Genomic DNA, 23,654 nt, shown 5'->3' with positions numbered 1-23,654 from the left:
AATTTGCCCGCCTTTCCCCCTTGCAAGGAAAGTACAATCAAATCGGAATAATGGCTCTTAAAGGAACAAAAACATCATCGCCTGTAATAATAATAAATAATAATAAAGAAATCACTGTGTTTTATCCTACTGCTCAAAATGAAGTCTGCATCTTTTTCCAGCCACGAAGAATCATGGAAAGTGCTTTGCAAACATTAATGAATTTAGCCTCACAAATCCTCAATGAGGTATTATAATAATTTTCACAGAGAAGAAAATGAGAAGTGAATCGCTGGCTCCAGAGATATTTCATGAACTACTGAGAGGCAAATGCAGTGAGGCAAAATGTGAGTCTCCATCTTGCCTGCTTTTTATTGATTTGCTAACAAAATGACTTCTGTCATGGTGGGTGGGATGTATGTGGTCGTGAACTGTGCTCTGGTGTGAGACTGTATGGAACAGGGGAGTTGATGAGAGAATGGAATGTGTTAAGGTAAGAGGCAGGAGGAGTTTGCAGAGGGACGGGAAGTTGGGGAAGAAGCAGTTGCAGTTTGCCAGTTAACATGTTGTTGTTGTTTAGTCATTTAGGTGTGTCCGACTCTTCGTGACCCCATGGACCAGAGCACGCCAGGCCCTCCTGTCTTCCACTGCCTCTCGCAGTTTGGTCAAACTTACGTTAGTAGCTTCGAGAACACTGTCCAACCATCTCGTCCTCTGTCGTCCCCTTCTCCTTGTGCCTTCAATCTTTCCCAACATCAGGGTCTTTTCCAGGGAGTCTTCTCTTCTCATGAGGTGGCCAAAATATTGGAGCCTCAGCTTCAAGATCTGTCCTTCCAGTGAGCACTCAGGGCTGATTTCCTTAAGAATGGATAGGTTTGATCTTCTTGCAGTCCATGGGGCTCTCAAGAGTCTTCTCCAGCACCATAATTCAAAAGCATCAATTCTTTGGCAATCAGCCTTCTTTATGGTCCAGCTCTCACTTCCGTACATCACTACCGGGAAAACATCACTACTGGGAAAGCCAGTTAACATACCCTCCAACATTTCTCCAATGACAATAGAGACATCCTAAGGAAAAGTGGGACATTCCAGGATATAATCAGAAATGGGGACGACCTCTGTAAATCCAGGACTGTCCCTGGAAAATAGGGACACTTGGAAAGTCTGAGTTAAAGGAGTTGATTGGTCTGGAATTAGGGCAGAGAGTGCGGGTCTCTTATTAGGAATAGGTCTAGCAGATGAGCTCTGCTGCTTTGAACATTTTGAACCTAGAGGGCACCAGCTTTGCGAAGTCTGCTTCCAGGCGCTACAGGACTCTCTGTTGTTTTTCTTGCAATAGACTTGGGTTGTGAAGCTGAAACACAGTTAGCTGAGGCTAAGGCTCATAAAACTCATTGGGACTTCTGAGTAGATATAGGTCAACATTCACAGCATACATATAAAGCACCATGACCCCCACGTTAAACTTTCATAGCTACCCCCACAGGATTCTGGGAACTGTAGTTTGTTAAGGGTGCTGAGAGTTGCTAGGAGGCCCCTACTCCCCTCAAAGAGACACAATTCCCAGAATTCCCTGTGAAGAAGATTTAATTGCTAAACCATTCGGGGAACTGTAACTCCGGGGGGGGGGGGGTAATAGGGGTCTCCTAACAATTCTCAACACCCTTAACAAACCGCAGCTCCCATAATTCTTTGGGAGAAGCTGAGACTGCTTAAAGCACTTTAAATGTATGGTGTATATGTGTGGCCATACCTAGATTGCACTGTTGTTGTTTTTTAAATCACAAAATGATGTGGAAATGTGGAAAAGTGAACTTACATTTGTAAAAGTGTAAAGATGAAGGAAACCAACATTCACAAGATTCGCCCATCCCTGTTGGAGATTTTGACTCCATAATCCATGCCATCTCTCAATTCTTGCAAATTACCCCTCAAAATCCCACTTTTTCTAAAGTCTAGGTTTGGGCCGGGCAAAATCTTAGTGGCAGTCTCAGCCACACTACTGGTGGCCTAGAGCTATTCCCAACTGCTTCCACAATGGTGAGGACTCCTGGATACTTCACATTTAATTCCTGCCTATGCTCCAAGCAACTCAGGATAGATAGCTTGTGTGGAATTCTCTTCATTTTATCCCCAGCACCCAAAACCCTAGAAGGTTAGTGGGGGCTTTGCGGCCAAGTTGAACAACTCTAAGCTCCTTTAACTCACTGGCTCAGTGAGAGCCATCATTACTTAATCCTCGTCGCCAACTCTAAAAATACAGCTGTACCCTGGAGCAGCTAACACAAAGAGATATAAGAACCTTTGAAGATAAAAACCAGTGCATACAAAAGTTAAAAAATCTGGGCCAGAGAGCAGATACCTCTGGAGAGAGATCATCTCTGCCTGTTCTTGTAAGAAGGCTCCAACATATCTGGGAGGCATTTGGAGCAGTGTCCTGAGGACTGAAGTCAAGAGCTAGGAAAACCCATGGTAGGGCTGCCATATTCTGAAAAGTGAAAACCAGGACACCTCCAAAGTTGAGCTTACAAAAAAAAAAGCCAAAATAACACAATTTTTTCAATTGACTTGCCTAAGATCCAGTAGAAAGCAATAGGGGAAATTTATAACTTATCTTAAAGGCGACTGTAAACAGTTAAAATCGTTAGTAGGATTAGAATATCACTTGTAGTTTAATGGGAAATTTAGGATACAATGGAGAGATAAAGATCTGGATTGTTATAAAAGATGCAGAAGGAAATGATTAACAGTGGGACCCACAAAGGGTAGTGGGGAAGTCCAAGAGATTCCTTGTTGTGTGTTCTATGTTGGATAGGTGACTGCAAAATTTCAATCTGAGAAACCAAAAAACCCCCCAAATTTCTGAAAAAAAATAAGATCCAGGAGAAAGCGCCACCTTTCAGAAATCCACCCCCACCCCCACCCCTGGACGTCAATTCCACCTTTGAAATCCGAGTAATGTCCAGGGAAATCTGTGGGAACAAGTAAGTGCTTTCGCTTTTTTCATGCCTTTCAGAATGGGGTTTTTCTACTTTCAGAATGGAGTTTTCCTCCTGAGTTCAGGCCCCTAGGCTCTCTCCTCTGACTTGGTTGGAGTTGTGTTGACTTCCCAGGCAGGCTATGTACCTATAGGAGGCACATAGGTGAAGCCAGGCCAGCTCATTTGGCCAGGTCTCAGTTCTGCACAGCAGGTCAGAGCTCCCTCATTCATTAGATGACAGATGGCTTCCTTTGGACAGAACCAGCATTCATCAACAGCTCCACCAGACTGGGGAAGGGGAGGGGCGTTGACCAATGCTCATCCCAAATTATGAAACATTACAGAGTGAGGGCCTCAATGTACCTGGAACTCCATCTTGCCCCTGGGAGTTTTAGGGGGTGGGTGGGTGTGAAACTTTGTTGGTTAGATTTAAGGAGGATCCATTCAAATGAATTAAGAGCGTAAGAACTACTAGCAGCTTTTATTTTCAATAATGGCCCCATCAGATCCCCTTTAGAACTGAAAAGCTGAACACACAACTGACTGCTGTTTATCCTCCAGCCTCTGGTTCCAGCCAATGTTGAAATTGTAAAAGGGAGAAGAAAGGCAAAGAACAGGATGGAAAGGGAGGGGAAAGAACAGCAGGATCATGATGAATTTGGCACAAGCTGCCTGCTAGTCAAAGAAGCTTGGCATGTACACTCTGTACAGGAGAACATGCGAAGTCTGATGTTGCCGCGAGCCTTCCATGTTTCTTAAGAAAACTGAAAATGGCAAAATAACAGGCAAGTGCCCACCTGAGTCTTCCCATTTACCCACCCATGCCAACCGCTGCTGGATAAACAGTAATCCAGGTTGCAGTTGTGAATTCAGAAAAGAGCTTCGAGGAACCTGACATTATTACACGCCCCACCTTCTTTTAGACACCAGGGACTAGCTGCCTCTGGTATCAAGCAGCAGAGTTCTTCAGTGAACATTATCAGCCAGAAGCAGACAAGACGTATTTGCTATTGAGCTGTGTTTTAGGGGAGGCCTGCAGCCTCCTTTCGCTTTTATCTGGATTACAACGGCGCTGCCTTATTGTACATTTGCTGTGCTGCGCGAGGGAAGGGGGCTGGGGAGGAGAGCAGAGCCATTTTTCATTCTGAGGAGGACATATGAACTGCGCCCTTGTAATTCCCGTCTGCATTAGAGAAATAGCTTTGTGGCAGGTGAGACGGTGTTTGTGCGTCAATACACGGCGTCAGCACAAGCTGCTTTGTTGTGGGCATGCACTCATGCGCCACATCAGTGAACTCATCAGTCTTCAAAGACCTTATGGCTGGCTGCATATATTTCCAGCCTCCAGTGGAACTTCTCCTCCTGAAGAATTAACATTTGGAGGGTTAGGGTCTGAATATGTACCTTTCTCCAAAAGTAAGTGTGTGTGTGTGTGTGTGTGTGTGTGTGTGTGTGTGTGTGTGTACATATACATATACATACATATAAACATACACACACACACACACACACACACACACACATATAAAGGTAAAGGGACCCCTGACCATTAGGTCCAGTCATGGCCGACTCTGGGGTTGCGGCGCTCATCTCGTTTTATTGACCGAGGGACTCGGTCTACAGCTTCCGGGTCATGTGGCCAGCATGACTAAGCCGCTTCTGATGAACCAGAGCAGCGCACGGAAATGCCATTTACCTTCCCGACGGAGTGGTACCTATTTATCTACTTGCACTTTAATGTGCTTTCAAACAGCTAGGTTGCAGGAGCAGGGACCAAGCAACGGGAGCTCACCCCATTGCAGGGATTCGAACCGCCGACCTTCTGATCAGCAAGGCCTAGGCTCTGTGGTTTAGCCCACAGTGCCACCCACGTCCCTACATATACATATACACATATACACATATACACATATACACATACACATATACACACACACACACACACACATATATACATATATGAGTCAGATCACCCAATTAAGGAAATTGGAGCTGATTAATTGTATGCATTTTAATCAATGCATCCATTGTTTAATTGTATCTGCACAAATTTATGCATGCTTTTAACAGTAATTTAGAACGGGTTATGGAACCTGGAGCTTCCAGATATGACTGGAAGACAACTTCCATCATTTGAGGCCGATGAGAGTTGAAATCCACTGATTCCCCACCCCTATTTTAAAAGGGGAGGGGGAAGCATCGTTCCTTTGTTAGATGGTGCATGCTGTGTTTCATAGCAGACAACATCTTAGAAGAGTTATTTCCATCTGTAACACAATATTAGTTTAAAAGATATATATATTTTTATAAAGGAGTTCATTATAAACACATAAAGCAATAAACCCATGAATATATTCATTCTACCGAACCAGGGGGGAAGGGAACAAGCCAGCTTTCACTTTTTCTTTAAATGTAAAAAAAAAAAAAACCTATGGTGAAGAGTAAGGGTTGAGATACGGACTCAAATTTACAGCTTTTGGGGGAATGGGGGGGGGGGAGAAAGGGGTATTGGGGGGGAGAGTTAAAACCTGAAGTATTGGTTACTCCAAAGCAAGTCCAGGTCTTCAGATAACCATTACACAAATATTCATTAGGATTTGTAATGCACGCATTAGCAGTAAGATCAAATTTCAGACTGAAAACATACAATTAAGTGATACAATGAAACCCTCTAAGGCTTAGATGTTTTGCAACCCAAGCTAGGCAACTGAACTTTGATCATTGCCCTATTTTCTTTGAATAATATTTCAAGTGCGAAAGAGCAAAGAAGGAAACTAATCCCCCATGGTAAGAAAAAACTAATCCCTCCGACAACCTTTGTATGAATGGAAATATATTTCAAGGTATTTTCCCAACAGAAGATGCAGAGATGGGTTTTGCACTACTTGAATAATCAGGTTCAAAGTAGTCCTTGAAGTGAATTGTTTCAAGGAAAAAAATTAATTACTCCTAAAACAAAGAAAAAGAAAACAAGAAAAGTGTTTTGAAAATAAATCCTCTTTGACAGAAGTAAAGCATGTGGTAAGAAGCATCCCTTGAGATGCATCTACACTTTGAAAATAAATCAGTTTAATAATCATTCCTTCTCTTTGGGGAACTCTGGGAATTGTAGTTCTGTGTCAAGGGCTAGGGAGCGCTAACAGAGAAATCTCAACATCCTCACCAAACTACAGTTCCCAGGATTCTTTGGGTGAAAGCTACTGACGTGATATATAATATAAATTTCTGGAGTAGGACGGCCTTTAGCTCACATCATTTTATTGTGGCTTGCAACTTAATACAGCAATAAAAACTATTGGGAAGAATCATTTTTGGAAATAAATTGGTATTCTTCCCCATCTCTAACTTCAGGCAAGAAAATGTCATGGATTAGCTCTGCCTTGGTCAAGAGAACACTGTTGTGTTTTGTTGTGTTGTGTTGTGTTTTTTATGCTCAGTCCCCACTTCCCTTTCTCATTTCGGAAAGGATCACAAAGTTGGGTGAACTCCAAATCTATCCCTACATATTTACATCTGGGTCACCCATTCCTTCCTCTCTGCATGGTGGCCACACCTAATCTTCAGACCCAGACTCAAGCTGCATTAAGGACATTAATCAATACTTAAACCCATCACCTGTAGATAATAAGCATGCATGTTTACAAACACAGAGGGAAACAGTCATTATCTGATTTCTGGCCAATTGCTCCCGTCCACAAGTAACAGTAACAATTGCTGTTTCTGCATTTTTTGACCATCATAAATGAATAAGAGAAGACAGCTCTAATAGGCTCTTACTTCCATGTAGTAGTAATAATAATAATAATAATAATCTTTTATTTATATCCCACCCTCCCCGGCCGAAGTCGGGCTCAGGGAGGCTAACATCAGATATATAACATTGGTATAAAATCAAACAATAATTAAATTACCTCCAAAAAACAGGTCAAAATCAAATTAAAGTCTAATTAGATGGCTTTCCGCAGGGTTAGGGTTGGGAACAGTAAGTGCTCATAGGCCTAACCGTTTATGCTGATTTTATATGGGCCTGTGAGAATGCTGGGAGGCCGCTTTCATATTAGTTCTTATACAAAAAGAAAAGGGGAGTCAGGCTGAGCCCTGACCAAAGGCCTGGTGGAACAACTCCGTCTTGCAGGCCCTGTGGAAAGATGTCAAATCTCTTGTGGCAGAGCATTCCACTAGGCCGGGGTCAAGGCCGAAAAGGCCCTGGCCCTGGTCAAGGCCAGCCTAATTTCTCTGAGGCCCAGGATCTCCAAGGTGTTTTTATTTGCAGACCGTAAGGCCCTCAGTGGGGCGTACCAGGAGAGGCGGCCCGTAGGTACGTATATCCTAGGCCATATATCCAAGCACACCTGGATTTGTAAGGCACTCACCTTTCTGTGATGGTTTCTCTGAGACCACTAGTGACGCCTTTGACCACAGTGCTAGCCTTTGGGGTCAGCACCACCTGAGATATAAAAAAGGAGCCCTTCTTCCTCTTTTCAATGATGGATGCCTGGAGAAACTGGATCAGTTTTTCAGGATCTGTTGTGTTGGCCCACGGAGCTGGCATCATCTGCCCTGGCCACAAGAAGGAAACCTCCAAAGCCACTGGACTGTGATAAAACACCAGCACTTGATAATCCTTCTCCCACAGATACTGGAGACAGACTTCGTGAGCAAATATAGCCGGGCACATTTTATTTCCAAAAGTGTCTTTGAGCATTTGGACCAGTTTTTCATGGTGGCACATTTGCATCCCATAGAAGTGGTTGAAGTCCAAAAAGACCACTTCCTTGTGGTGGTCAGCAAGAAAGGCACTGATCTCCTCGAGGCCCTCATTGACTTTGGCACTGAACAAACCGTGAGCAAAGTAGAGTTCATTGTCGGGGTCTCTGGGCTTGGTGGAGATTCTAAGATCAAAATACCGTATGCCTGCTCCAAGCTGGCTTGTGAAGTTCATCGTCTGCGTCGCCAACCATTTCCTCATCAGCTTTTTAGCCACAGTTCCAAACACAGAGACAAAATTCTGGACGGTGTCAGGTTGTTCAGGTCCAACGGGTGAGGCTTCATCAATGTAGAAGCTAAATGAGTCATGAGAGCCTAAAAATAACACAAAACAACACATTTGCATTTTTTTTAATAAAAAAAAAGCAAGATTTGAAGACTGATACTCAGGGTTGCAGGAAAATATTCCAGAGCTCAAATTACAACACAAATCACTTATTTCCTCTCTAACTGTTTTAATATCAGTTATTTTAGCATTGGAAAGATGTCGCTAGTAGTATCCAAATGGGCTACCTGTGCAGCAAGAGAATCACAAACTATGTTCTTTTCAGAAGGCACCTGATTGCTTCACACTTGTACTGGTGTTCTGATAGCATTAGTTTGCACCTCGCAGAGTCAATGAAAGGGATAGCTGTGTTTGTACTGTGTTGAGTGTTTGGAGGTCAAAGCATATTGTTAGCTGGGAGGGGGAAATGACTTAACTTTTCAGGCTCAGTCAGTGGTGTGCCGAGTCCCTGCCGGGTCGCGCTTCTTGCACAGAATATGACTCGGCACTGGCAATTGTTTGGTTTTCATTCTGCAAGTCCTCGATGTGTTTGAGTTAGTCTTGAAGGAAACACACTGTTAGTCTTGAAGGCTGACAATGAGGAATAACTCCAGCTGATATCAGGCCAAAATATATGAATCCAACACCTGTTTAAATTATATGAGAGAGGGCTTAGTCCTAACACCTAATCCTGACATCTGTGGCGGAGCCAGAGGTAAAAGCAGGCAAAGCCACAAATGTACAGTGGTACCTCGGGTTAAGTACTTAATTCGTTCTGGAGGTCCGTACTTAACCTGAAACTGATCTTAAGCTGAAGCACCACTTTAGCTAATGGGGCCTCCTGCTGCTACCATGCCACCGGAGCACGATTTCTGTTCTCATCCTGAAGCAAAGTTCTTAACCTGAAGCACTATTTCTGGGTTAGTGGAGTCTGTAACCTGAAGCGTATGTAACCTGAAGTGTATGTAACCTGAGGTACCACTGTAAATTTGCAGCAGACTAGTTTTGACACACACTCACGCACCCTTCTCTATTCTCCATGAAGACAAGCCACTGAGATGTGTAGCCCAAGGAGAGTTATGAGGGCTGGATGGTGAGGCCATATTCAGTCCCTGGGTCTAAGCTTCCTCGACCCTGACCCAAATGTGCACCCAGTTTGGATCATCACCATCACTGTGTCCTTGCAGCAGCACAAACTGTAGCATTGTGCAGACACTGTTCAGATGATGGGGCAACGTGCCAGGTAGACAGAAGGATGGCATGGGAATGGTTGTCATTATGGACTCATAGGATGAGAACCTATAAGAGCACCACTATGATGCAACTGGACCCTCTCAGATGACGATGTAACTGCACTATTCCTTTGGATTTGGATGGATGAATCAACTGACTCAGTGGCAGGTCTATCACATTTCTATTCCACGCATCCTCAGAGGAGCAAAGGATGTGTCGGTTTCCAGGGCAGAAAAAGAGTGCATAACATTCAAAAACCAATAGCTGTAAATGAAAGGGGGCCTGCCATGATTCTAAGAAGGCTTTGAGTGATAATACGAGAAGACCAGTAACATTATATAAAATGAAACTTCAAAAGACTACAGAACAGTGTGAGCATGGAGGCAACAAGCTTAGCACATCATAAACGGTATCACGGGTTTTATCCAAGAGAGTCTTGGGACACTTCTGCCACCATATTCCTTACAGCTCCCCCCAAAATGCAAGGATGACACCACCACCCAATACACATGCATGCATATACATAGGGATCTTTTTTGTTTCAGGTACAAAATATTGCTGTTTAAAGGTTGAAAAACATAATACCCCAGTGCCATAGAGGATGAATCTGACAGAGGATAGGGAGGTTTGTTACAGGAGACGGATAGCTTCAAATCTACCTGTCTCACAGGATACCCAGGGGAAGGCATCCCCCAGGAAACAGTAGTGCATTTTCTTGCACGGCCTGAGGATGTAGCTCTTCCCTCTTCTAGAACTCTGAGCAACCCCTCAGAAAACCTGCCGGTGAAGCAGGAAATCCCACAGGCAGCAGAAGGCGCCCTAGTCCCATCACAGTCCAAGCCTAAGCAATAAGGCACAGCCCCTTTCAGCCCTGATAGGATTCTCCTTGGGAGTGGAGTTGCAAACAGCAGCCCTCTCTTGATTGCTCCAGATAATTGCTGAAGCGGAATTCCAAGTTTGGACGCCTGAGACTCATGTTTCCTGCCGGAGTTGGAACCTTGCTCCCCAAATGCGCTGACCGTGGTCCTGATCTCCAGCGACCTATCCTAGGATCCAGCCCTAACCAAAAACAGAGCAACAAAGGCTGAGGCTCTCTTAAGGAGCAGGCATGTGAAAGCGCCAGCAACAAATAGGAAACACCTGCACATTATCTGCATGGCAAAGAGCCCTAGAAAGACTCTCAGTGTGCCACACTCTGTTTAAAGTGTAGTGTCTTCTGTTCACTGCACTCACACTACCCTGCAGCTCATTTATTGAAAGGGGATTAGACAAATTCATGGAGGACAACATTCTCATTGCCTACTACTTATTACCAATGGGTAGTCAATGGCTATACATGACCTCCGGGACCAGAGGCAGTACTCCTCTGAATTTCCAGTTGCTGGGAAATACAGACGGACTTCCTGTAGGAGGGGGCCTCCTATAGGCACCTGGCTATAGGCACGGTGAGAACAGGCTGATGGACTACATAGGCCTTTGGCCTGAACCAGCACAGCTCTTTTTATGTTCTCAGCTCTTTGCAGTGATGCTCCCAGTCCAATCCTTAAAAGGAATCTGAGTGGCTAGAGTGCTTTTCAAGCCCAGGGGTAAGAGAAAGGGTTGCATTCAACGCAGTGCTAAGCCTAAGGCTATCCTTGCACAACAGAATGTTCTCCCCACCCCGAAATCTATTCTGGGTGTTCTCCAAATCCTCCAAGGCAGATGGCCTGGGGGGGCATGCAGGGGGAGGAAGGGAGGGAAAATCTCATTGTTTTGCTGTTTTCATTTTAATTACTTATTTGTGTTTTTATTTTGTATTTTTATCTTGTGAACCGCCCTGAGATCATCTGATGAAGGGAGGTATATAAACCTAATAATAAACGGTAAATGAAATAAATATTATACTAGTGGCAATCCCAGAACTATCTGGTTTTCTCACTGTGAGGGGGGGAAGGGGAGGACCTGTAACTTTGAACTCTTTGGAAGAAAACCAGTAAAAGGGAGGGGAAGATAAGATTCTGTGCAGAAAATAGCAAAGAAAGGGTTAAACCAGCTGACCACTCCACCCCACCCAAGTCTCCTACCTTTAGAACATCTGTGTGTCCTTTGAAGACTACAGATAGATGGGGAGATACTGAGCAATGGCTTGACTTAGGAATGAAGCGGATTCCTATGTTCCTAATTCCACTTGCAGAAGAACTCTATTTTATCCAGACCTCAGAATGTTTTTGAGGGCTGATTCACTCACGAATGTTTGTCATATAATGACTGAAGCACTGAGCAGTGGATTGCCATCATAAATCAAAATGCCACAGATATCACTTCACGTCACCTCAAATAGAGTGTCTTTTATTGGAGTTGGATTAGACATATTATGGTGAATCATCAAATGCTGGCTAGCTAAGAGCGTGCATGTATGAACCGGCACTCGCTCTTCGTGACAACAAATTTCACCAGTGTTCAAGCCACCGTTGAAATAGTTCCTGCTAAAAAGTTCTCTTTTTTTTAAAAAAAAATACCAATCTTCGATGTTTCCTGCAAGCGTTCTTACTCAGATCTTACTACAAAGGCAACCATGTAAGCACATAAAGTTAAATATATTTGTGCCTGGGTGGAAAATAATCTGGCAGACTTCACTATTCTCTCAGTTAATTATCTGATGATCTGAGATTTTCTTACACCCACAATCATTATGTTTTGCAAACCCAGGTCTGTTCATTCATGTGCAAATACTGTCTTCTGTCAATCTATTCTTGCCTTAGTCACTGAAAAGAGGTCCCCTGTTAGGAGAAATGTCTGTGTTGATTAAAAGTAAATAACTAGTTTCTATGTTGAAACCAGGGATGTGGAAGCTGTTGCCCTCCAAGTGTTCCTGGACTTGAATTGCCATCTGTCCTGGACAGAACGGGCAATGACCAGCAATGATGACAGCTCCCCAACCCTGATCTAACCCAATTACTACGTCATATGAGATGTTGCTTTTCATCATGAGCTGATTGTGGTGTTTTGTGCCCACACCTAGTAAAACGTGCTTTCTTCACTGCAATCTCATGATGTTGTGTCCTCACAGCAATGCAAGGATGGACAAGCATTTCTGAACTGCAATGGGAGACCTCACTTACTCTAAAGCCCCTTTCTGTTTTGCAGGTCCTGCTTGGAATGGCAGCCTTTGGTCCGCAAAGACTTCCCCTTTGAAGTTTAACGCAATCCCTGCTTCTCTGCAAAATTAATTAATGAACCATTTCCACCATCGCCTTGAAAAGGTTTGCAACCCGATTGTCTGCATTTCCACTCAGATGTGAAATCCTGCTGTATTTAGTGGGTACAGAGTTAGAGCCTGCAAAAACCTACACCCCCCCCCCGAAAGAACCCAAGTTAAGGGGCAGGAGTTAGGCAGAGACCACTCTCCCCTACTCCTTTAGAAGTTCAGCCTCAATCCCAGCTGCACTTCCACAAGATGGGGCAGCAGTGCCACTCTGGCCCATGGGCATAGCCAACGGGGGACGGGTGGGGGGCAGTGGCCCCCTCTAGATCAAGTAAAACAATAGAAATACTTAACTAACTGACCAATCACATCGGTTCTTCCCCCTCCTCACACAAAAATCCTCCCCTCCCCACAACCAAGTCCCCCCCCCCAAAAAAAAATCCTGGCTATGCCCATGCTCTGGCCTAGAGGTTATCCTAATGTCATCCTCTGGCTCAGAGGACTAAATTTCAGGTGCTCCAATGAGATCAGAGGGCAGGATTCAGCTAATGAGTCCTCTCAGTGGAAGCCATGTGCAATGACTTCCGCTTGTGCAACAGCCTTTCCCCCTCTGTTTGCCCCCCCAATGCCACCCCCAAAAATGGAGGGAGGAGTGGGGGGAACAATCTGTCTGGCAAGCTCAAACGCTTGAACTGTGCATGCTACTGAATTCCTCTCCAGGTCTGCCCTGCTCCATCTGAGTGAAAGATGGCTGGCAGGACCTGGTCTCCTCTTACTGAGGAGGAATCTTTCAGTGTAGGTGAACACAGGACAATCGCTGCTCCTGTAAAGGGCTCGGTCTAAGCCTGGCTGTTGCTGAAGCAACATCCACCTGCTGTTCTTTGCTAGTACAGTGGTACCTTGGGTTAAGTACTTCATTCGTTCCGGAGGTCCGTTCTTAACCTGAAACTGTGCTTAACCTGAAGCACCACTTTAGCTAATAGGGCCTCCCACCGCGCCGCCGGAGCCCGATTTCTGTTCTTATCCTGAAGCAAGGTTCTTAACCTGAAGCACTATTTCTGGGCTAGCGGAGTGTGTAACCTGAAGCATATGTAACCTGAAGCGCATGTAACCCGAGGTACCACTGTAGTCAGGCTGAGCTCTCTGCTCCCTGCAGAACAAGCTGTTCTCATCTTGGCATGAACTGGGTTGAAGTTCCCTTCCACAACTGGTACCATCAGGGTGTAAGGAACCAGTACCTGGGCCACAGGACTTTCTTGTTCAAGCTTGAGGAGGTGCAACTAAAGCTGTTTTATTGCAATATCAAAATATACAGTGGCATTGCTTTTGGTGGGGCCGGGCGGCGGGAAGATACCATTTGCACACGCTTCAATTTCCCCCTTCCCACCTCTTGTGAGCACTTAGGAAGGATATATTGCATTGGAGACCTTTTTGTGATGCAAATGGTATTTCTATTAAAGAAGCCATCAGTCAAATGAAAGCCCTGGTTTAAATAAATCTATTTACCCAGCGTAAAATGTTTGCATTGTATCATCAAAACAAAAAATAAATCAGTGGTTAATAGCTAATTCTTTCTCCCAAGTCACATATATAAAGGCAGAGAGATCCATTGCCAGGCAGTTAATCTGCTCAGGGTTGCCCATATTGACTGCACAGCTTTTAAAAACTCATTCTTCAAGTACAGGAAGCCAGCTTTTTTTTTTTCTTTTTTAAAAAGAACTCTTTCCAGGATAAATTAGTCTGCAACGACTATGCAAAGAGAAAGATATTTGGAAACCAATATTCAGCACAAAGGCAGATGTTAAAATATTGGGTGTGTTGCGCTATGATCATGAACAAAGCTGGAGTTGGATGCTAATGGATGGAGATAATTTTCTCTCTGTCTTTCATAATCTAATACTTGAACACAGAGGGAGGAAATGAAACCAAGTGGCAGAAGGTTTGGGACAGGCAAAATAACTTATTTGCACAACACACAATTTATGGAGTCCACTGGCACTTGCCTCGTATACTGAACTGTGCTCCTCAAAGGCTGAGTACCCAGCGTGTTCCCCTCCAAATGTTGCTGGACTCCAAATCCCATCAGCCCCAGTCAACATGGCTCATTGTCAGGGATGATGGGGGTTGTGGTCCAGTAACATCTGGCTATCCTATGTTGGCTATTCCTGCTCAAGGGTATCCTTTGGACTGCAATGCAATCCCCGTCACCCATCTTCAGGTGGCTCAGTGGACCAGTCTGGATGAAACACACCTCACTCTCTGAGTTTTATCTTCCATTTTCACCACTTGACTCAACCCGATACCCCTATTTAGATTTGTTCCTGTTCCCTTCCTCCATATTGCTACCTGCCTTGAATGAGTTTACTTGCTTCTAAACCGTGGGGTTTTTTTCAGCTGATGATTCTGCAACTTGACCTTCATCCTTCCTGACCTTCTGCCTTGTTTGGACTACATTACCCAAATCCATTGGGCCTTCACTCTTGGGGTTGCTTCCATTGACTGTTCTTCATTCTTCTAGCCCTGTGAAACTGAGTCAGATCCCCAAAAATATGACTGCCAGCAGATCCTCTCATCAAGCACGCAGTACCCCACAGCCAAAACAGCCACAAAAATAAGGAAGTGAGCCCTTAACTTACAGCACAAATTATTAATCAACTTGAGCTTCAGTTGATTAACCTACCAACTAAATGGTCTAGCAGCTCTTCTGAGAAAAGTGAATAGGGATTCCATGCAAAGAAGGAGATCCACACACAATTTAATCAATGACCAGCATGCTCAGGTGAAACATGTCTAAAGTAGCCTACATTGCTGGGCAAAACCTGGGGCTTAATTTCCACCCCCACCTGCAATTTCCTCCATAAAGCAGAATTCCTTGAGCACTTTCATGCTACTGAGCATGAGAAACAGCATCTTTTCTGCGCAACGACGTCCCCATCATCATTTGCGTTTGGAGTAATCCTGGCACATCTACTGATAAAAGCAATTTAAGAAAGAGAATCGCTTGTATTAGAAAAGAAGATGATGAAATTTCCAGACGGTCCCTGTTAAAGGTCTTTGTAGCACACAGCATTAAGTGAGTGAGGGCAACACTTTCTAGTAAAAGGAAGTTGAAATCAAAGTGTTCCCTCTCAGCCCTGAGCAGTCTCTTGATTGATGTTATCTGTAACAACAACAATACTTAATAGATTTTTATAATGGGGAGAAACCTTTCTTTGAAGTACAGTGCTTCACAGTACTAACACGATTGCTGGACGAAAAAAGAAAAGAAAAAGCAGTCTTCATGCCAATTACCGGAGCTCATCAGCGAAAGAAACCTTCTGGATCGCTGGCTTATTTTTCCACTATAATTTTCCCCCAGTACAATCCGTACAGTCCTTCCTCAGTGCAAGGCGGACTTGGATGTATATTTTTAGACTCCCTGCAGACTTTTTCAATGTTACTTTCACCCGCTGCTTGTGTAATAGGTTTTATTAAGACTGTAAAAAAAAAAAAAAATCCAGAATCCATGCTGGAGTTTCATATTCTATCCTTTAAAAAAACAACCACCAGAAACCTACCAGCCCTAGCATTAGGCAGTTTGCTGCCACTGCCTCAGGCTGGAGATTCCAGCGAGGGGCAGTGGTGCTTATCCTGGGGGGGGGGGGAGTGGCATACCCTTCTGTTGGAGGACAGAGCTGTCCGTGCTATATGGCATCTCCTGCATCCCCATAACTACCTTTACAAACTGCCATTAGTACAAAAGCTATGGCCATTCCTGGTGCAGGAAAGTTTGACCACAGTAATTTATGCATCGATTCCTTCAAGCCTGGGCTTCCCTTCCGCTTGATCTGTAAGCTGCAGTTGGGTGCGGGATGCTGCCCAATTTAGAACCCCGCTCTGTACCCACTCAGCCACCCAGTCCTAACACCAAGGACCACTGGCGGAGCCCCCTATCTGACTCTGCTCTATATACTATATGTTTGTTTACTCTGCAATAACCTGTCCCCCATGGATTTAAAAGCTGGCAGAGGCTGCTTGTTCTTTTGCCTAAAGATACCCGGGGCGGAGGGTGGGGGGACCTGAATTTGCCTTCAGTGTGTTCTCTATGCTTCAAAATATACCTCAGCAGCTGCAGTGTGTGACATATCAAGCTGGGCACTGCACGGTGCCTTAATGTTCATGCCCAGGCAAAGACATCGGAGATTGTTAGAGCCCAAAACACCATGGTGGATATCACCATTAGAGGTATTATCTGTTAAAAAGGAAAACACAGAAGGCAAATGGGTCAGATATCAGCAATTAGTAAAAGAAGATCAAGGCCAATTAAGGTTAAGATCATATGAAGAACTTGGCCAGTATTGTACACATGGCTACAATATGGAGAGGTGTTGAGCCATGCTTGCTCTTGCATTTCAACAAAAGAGAGCTCCTGGGAGTGCTTTTGCTTGGCTGGAAGGTACTGTTGAACTGTGTTGGTACCTCTTCCTGGGCAATGGAGAGATAAGCATGTGGGTTGTGTGTAGAAGATAATGGCTTTTGCATGGAAGGAAGGTAGCCAACTTTACATATGTTGGCCCACCACTTTTGCATCTGGTTTTGCTGACTTTTGCCTCCGCCCTGCCCTGCCAACCTCTGGCTTGCAGCTCTCGGCAGGTTGCACACAAGGAAAAATGGCCCCCTCAGACTGAAAAAGGTGCCCCTATTGCATGGGATAGCCCAGTTTAGGAGCTATATAAAGGGGCAGGGCAGACTAAGACTTGGGGCTGCAAATTGTCTCTTGCTTCAACTTGTGATGCACCCCTTGGAGTGTGTTTGCAGCATCTGCATGCTAACAAATATATGCTGGAACAGCCATAAATCTCCCCCCACAACAAGTGCATAAAAAAAATTTCTAAACAGTTCTTACAAAATATGAGTTACGGCTAATTAGCGCGTGCCAGTAGCACAATTAGCAAAATGGCTTGTTGCCAGAAAGGAAGGGAAGAGAGACTTTGTAGGCATTTTAATTCCTTATGCAACAAAAATGGGAGCCACAAAGATGAGAGTTTCTAAAAACCAGAACAAGCAGCATAACAGCATATAAATCCCAGCCAGAGGGATGATGATGACAATGACTGCAAAAAGACTGAAAATACAAAGGTCTTCACCAGGTGCCAAAAAGACGTTTATGTAGGTATCAGGTCCTTAGTAACCTCCAATTTCATCTCTTTAAGTGGGGAACCTAACAAGGATCTCTGGTGGTAATAATCTGAAGGTCCAGGCAGGTATATACGAGAGGATACCTGGCCCAAACCGGTGTAAACAATGAGTTCTTGAGTTGTCAGAGTGAACCTTCTGAAGGTCTCCCTCTCACATGCAGATGTGCAAGGCTGCTGTGTTATGACCAGTTTATATCTTAGGATAATTAAAGGTATAATTACTGCAGTGTACTAATTCAGGCTGACCATAAAGAAGGCTGATCGCCGAAGAATTGATGCTTTTGAATTATGGCGCGGGAGGAGACTCTTGAGAGTCCCATAAATTGCCAGAAGATCAAACCTATCCATTCTTAAGGAAATCAGCCCTGAGTGCTCACTGGAAGGACAGATCCTGAAGCTGAGGCTCCAGTGCTTTGGCCACCTCATGAGAAGAGAAGACTCCCTGGAAAAGACTCTGATGTTGGGAAAGATAGAGGGCACAAGGAGAAGGGGACGACAGAGGATGAGATGGTTGGACAGTGTTCTCGAAGCTACTAATGTGAGTTTGACCAAACTGCGGGAGGCAGTGGAAGACAGGAATGCCTGGCGTGCTCTGGTCCATGGGGTCACGAATAGTTGGACATAACTAAACGACTAAACAACAACTACTTCAGGCTACAAAGTGGGGGGACTGCTTGAATGTTTGAATGTTCAGCACTTTCCTATACATTGAAGTAAGACATGTAGGAGAAGTCTAGGCTGAATTACCCTGACATGCTGAGTTTCTACATGCAAGGAATTGCTTCCCAGCTAACAACTACTTACAGTATTAATTTGCTTCTCAAATCTATTGTGGTTTTAGGAAACAGGTAAAAGACACACCTCTTCCACAGCAGGCTTTGGAATGAGGGGACAGCGATTGCAGCAATTTATTAAATGGTTTGACACTGCGGCTTTTGATATGAGTTATACATAAATAATAGTTTTAAAGTTCTTGTGTTGCATGGTTATTACGTTGCAAAGTGGCCTGTGCACCAAATAAAGCATACAATCTAATACAGCATCAAAACCTACCTACAGCGTCAAATAGTATGATACAGCTAAAGCTTGATCTCAACATGCCTACTTGTATCATTGGCAAGGAAAAGGTAAAGGGACCCCTGACCATTAGGTCCAGTCGCGGACGACTCTGGGGTTGCGGCGCTCATCTCACTTTATTGGCCGAGGGAGCCGGCGTACAGCTTCCGGGTCACGTGGCCAGCATGACTAAGCCGCTTCTGTTGAACCGGAGCAGCGCACGGAAACGCTGTTTACCTTCTGGCCAGAGTGGTACCTATTTATCTACTTGCACTTTGACGTGCTTTCGAACTGCTAGGTTGGCAGGAGCAGGGACTGAGCAACGGGAGCTCACCCTGTCGTGGGGATTTGAACCACCGACCTTCTGATCGGTAAGTCCTAGGCTCTGTGGTTTAACCCACAGCGCCATCTGCATCCCTTATCATTGGCAAAGGCAGAAGCAAATTAAGCAAGGCTTCCTGAGACTTTTCTCAGCTAAGCAATGTAAGGAGTGTGCTCTCCAGCTTTCCAGTATAAAGTATTACCCAATTTTCAGAGTATTCAAAATAAAATGGCAATAGCAGTTATGCCCCAAACATGCATATATTGTATTGATTCATTTCATTTATTTTGTACACAGAATTCAACTTGCTGTTTCTTGGGGTATGTGGTTTGCTTTGGTTTTTTTTTATAAAAAAAAGCATTTCCATTTTACAGCATTTCCAATTTTCAGCTTTAGTGCCAAAACATAAACAAATATATTTGCCCAAAGCGCCTATCTATGGTGCATATGATCACTGTAATTATCTAAGCGCAATGTTCTGCTCTAATATAGACTGTTTACACATCTTCCTTACATCAGTTGGGGAAAATAGCAGAATTTCTGCATAATTTAGACAGCATAATGTAGATTGCATAATTTAGACCCAATTTGCATAATGTATTATATGTGTGCATATGTGTGTGTACACACAGCATAATCAAACTATCTTCCGTTTCTATAGTGCAGAAGTTTGCCAGATCTACCTCCCAGCTTAGTTGCTATGCAGACCAGGAAGCATGTGGCGCCGGGAAGTGGGGGGCGACCTACAGACTGGGGAGCGGGGCACAATACAGTACTTAAAATTGCCTTTCTGTGCGTCATAAAAATGATGCTCAGAATAATTACTATAATAGGCACGCTGAAACGCTGTTAAGCCAAGCAGTTCTCTGCAGTACATGCTGTTTTGATTGATGCGTCGGCTAGAATGCAAACTTTACTTAGCAATCTCTTATCTGCTGAATCAAAGTACTTAATCAATGTGGTTGGATGAAATGGGGTGTTCTCTCTCTCTCTCTCTCTCTCTCTCTCTCTCTCTCTCTCTCTCCTGCTTGATGCCAAACCAAAAGGAAGACATGCTCTTGCACACTAGGCTGGGTGAGTCCAAAACAGATGTTTATAAATCCACAGCTTTCAAAAGTGGGTGGATCTTCTTGCAGTGGTCAAATATAGCAAGGAAGTTATGGCAGGATCAAAGAGGTGCTGGCAGGTAAATAAAGACCTCAGAGTAAGCTAACGAGGTCAAGCTGTAGATATGATCACTCCAGCTAGAAAACTTTGCACAAAGGCATACAGAAAATATCAGATCCCAATAAATTAGATCTAATTAAGAAGGTATGCAACCAGTTAAATATGGTTAAAATAACAGCTGTATTTGAGGAGGAAGGGAGGCTTAAAGAAAGCAAAAATAAGAGGAACCTGGTAACTTCTTATATCTCTTTTCAGTGTTGGGAAATCCAGGACAGGGAATGGATAATACAGTGGTACCTCAGGTTACATACGCTTCAGGTTACTAACCCAGAAATAGTGCTTCAGGTTAAGAACTTTGCTTCAGGATGAGAACAGAAATCATGCTCTGGTGGCGCGGCGGCAGCAGGAGGCCCCATTAGCTAAAGTGGTGCTTCAGGTTAAGAACAGTTTCAAGTTAAGAACGGACCTCCGGAACGAATTAAGTACTTAACCTGAGGTACCACTGTATGTAATTATGAAGACATGAAATTAATGTTTTTAAGGAAAAGTCAAAAGCTTTAAACAAAATGAAGAATAAATCAAATGCCAGTCAAAGTATCTGCCCCAAAGATGTAGTATCTTCCCACTCCACAGCACACAGGATTTTCTTATCTATACTCACAATACCCAGAAGGAATGGGTGCCATTAGCTTCATGGTAATCTGCATGTATCTCTGAGCAAAACTACACATTACTTTTTTTAAGGGGCACTACATTGTTTAGCATGGCAGCAATGGCACTTTTGAACTCCCAGCTTATTGATGCCAGGCAAATACCTTAACTGTATTCTTTTTGGCACCTGCTGAAGACATTCTCATTTAGACAAGCCTACTCAAAGGTTTGGGGACTCGGGTGGTGCTGTGGATTAAACCACAGAGCCTAGGACTTGCCGATCAGATAGTCGGTGGTTCGAATCCCCGCGATGGGGTGAGCTCCTGTTGCTCGGTCCCTGCTCCTGCCAACCTAGCAGTTCGAAAGCATGTTAAAGTGCAAGTAGATAAATAGGTACCACTCTGGTGGGAAGGTAAATGGCATTTCCGTGCGTTGCTCTGGTTCGCCAGAAGTGGCTTAGTCATGCTGGCCACATGACCCAGAACTGTACGCCAGCTCCCTTGGCCAGTAAAGCGAGATGAGCGCCGCAACCCCAGAGTTGGTCACGACTGGACCTAATGGTCAGGGGTCCCTTTACCTTTACCTTACTCAAAGGTTTATAAAGTTTGTGTGAGTTTTAATTTATTTTAGTCTGTCCTATTGGAGAAGGGGACGACAGAGGACGAGATGGTTGGATAGTGTTCCCAAAGCTACCAGCATGAGTTTGACCAAACTGCGGGAAGCAGTGGAAGACAGGAGTGCCTGGCGTGCTCTGGTCCATGGGGTCACGAAGAGTCGGACACAACTACAGTGGTGCCCCGCAAGACGAAATTAATTCGTTCCGCAATTTTTGCCGTCTAACGAATTTTTCTTCTTGCGAAGCACGGTTTAAACGGTTTAACAAAGTCGCAAGACGTTTTCGTCTTGCGAAGCAAGCCCATAGGGGAATTCGTCTTGCGAGGCAAATCGCGAATGAAAAAACCTTTCGTCTAGCGAGTTTTTTGTCTTGCGAGGCATTCGTCTTGCGGGGCACCACTGTAAATGACTAATCAACAATAATTGCGGTTTTAACGTTCTGTTACTTTCTGTATGTTTTAAAATTATGGCAGTTTTATTCCATCTTCCCAACGTTTCTCAAACTGCTGATTTTGTTTTATCTTTTACACAATGCAAAAGTCGCTTCTCAATGCTGTAGATCAAAGCATACCCTGTGGATGTGAGCTTAACCTGTAATGTCGTAAAAGATTTTCCAAGCCTGCTTTGATGCCATATGGATCACTGCATACAGAACATAACACTGCTACTTGTATTTGTCCTGAAAGACAATTCTCAGTGTTTGATAATTATTAATTTTTAAATTTAATAGTGTTTGTATTTTTGTAAGTGACTTCTGGAAGTCTAGCAGGATATAGCGGAAGCCTAGTGCTCATTTCTGTGTTATTTGCTGCTGGGAAAAAACTTCTGCTTGTGAGCCCATTAAATCACAAAACCATGGCAATTTTGTCCCAGTTGTTTTCATGATCACACCACTACTACTCTCATGACAAAATTTGGGGTAGCATCCTGTTACGATATGGATGCAATGCGGCAGCGAGCTGCAGCTGGCTGGAAAGCAAAACATGATGGGAATGTTGGGACTGTACCGTGGGAACAAAGGGACAGTCTATTCACAGTGCTGAGCACTGGATTTAGCTCAGAGTGTAATTTGACCTGTACAGGAAGTACAGGAGGTGGAGTTTGTCTCTCTGCTGATGGAGTTTGAAGAGAGCAGACACGTTTCTCTGTAATGCTGCAAGGACAGAAATAAAGGCATGTAAATACATTTCTGTCTATCTCTTTCCCCTGCCTGGGGGGGGGGGAGTGGTGTGTTCTTCTCACGTTTGAGGAGGATCGCCGATCGTGACCTAGCCTGGATCCTGCCCGGAGAATGCAGACAGGGAGGTCAACCGGGATTCAAGCCGGGTGCCTGGAGAGTGGCCAGTTTCTCCTGATAAGGCTTGATTTCCTAACACATCCTTGGCTGGCCAAACCTCCCCCCACAACACACTCTTTCTGAATAAAGCTGCTCTTTCTACTTGTGCTGTTACAAATAACCTCTAACTCTGAAATTCAAAGAAATTCATAGGTCTGTTATACTGTGCCTTCTGCAGACAATGATGTTGGGTGTGTGTCATGCACTGCATAATGGAGTGTATCTTCATGAGGGTAAAAAAAACACAACTATTTCCAAATACTGAGATCTATTTATATCAATTGCCGGAGTTTGCCTCGTTAAAATGGCTTGCCAATTGTACCTACCGTACATTTGTGCTGATTAGCTCAAGGCCAGAAATCAGAACAGGCAATGCATCTCAAAAGGCTTTGGGCATAATCTGCTACTTTGTGCAGGAAAACTTCCCGCTAGATGAGCTTTCCCCATGCTGGAAACTTTAACCTAGTCAGGGCTGATGGGAGTTGTAGTCCAATACATTGGGAGGTCGCCAGCTTGCAGAAGGCTGTGCTAGATGGTGTCCATTGCCTGTCTATGTCCTGGCAAGATTTCCTGAATCACTACCTGAATTGTCAGCAAACCCCTGAGCAGTGCAATCCTTGATACGTCTAATAATGTGCTGTGAGAATGGAGAGCAGGGGCAGACTTGGAAGTTGCCCACTGTCAGGCTTTGGGGGATCAGATCCCTCCCCTGGTGGCAGTAAATAAGCAGATCAAACGAAAGGAGCATTCTTACCAGTTAGTTTCTTTAATAATCACAGTGAGAAACAAAGGAATGCATATCTCTCTAGAAATGGTGTTGCTCCCAGTAAAGGTTTACCCCCTCCATCCCCATTAATCTACGTCACTCCTACGTCGGGTAATTGTTGCCACTGTGCTCTCTGTTCTATCACTCTCAAAGTCT

At 44.2% G+C, this 23,654-nt stretch overlaps 1 protein-coding gene across 1 annotated transcript in view; it reads right to left on the bottom strand.

Moving 5' to 3' along the window:
- The window catches only part of PLCXD3 (phosphatidylinositol specific phospholipase C X domain containing 3), a 76,109-nt gene that overhangs the window by 17,944 nt on the left and 34,511 nt on the right, over positions 1-23,654 (bottom strand). The window contains exon 2 of the mRNA XM_083466224.1: positions 7,333-8,041. Within this exon, the coding sequence (XP_083322350.1) occupies positions 7,333-8,041 (709 nt within the window). The remainder of the gene's footprint in view (positions 1-7,332; positions 8,042-23,654) is intronic.

The sequence above is a fragment of the Podarcis liolepis genome, assembly GCF_965112155.1.
Source record: "Podarcis liolepis genome assembly, chromosome: 11".
NCBI lineage: Eukaryota > Metazoa > Chordata > Lepidosauria > Squamata > Lacertidae > Podarcis > Podarcis liolepis.
Note: the sequence above shows the minus strand (reverse complement) of the source record. Positions and strands in the feature narration are given on the sequence as shown.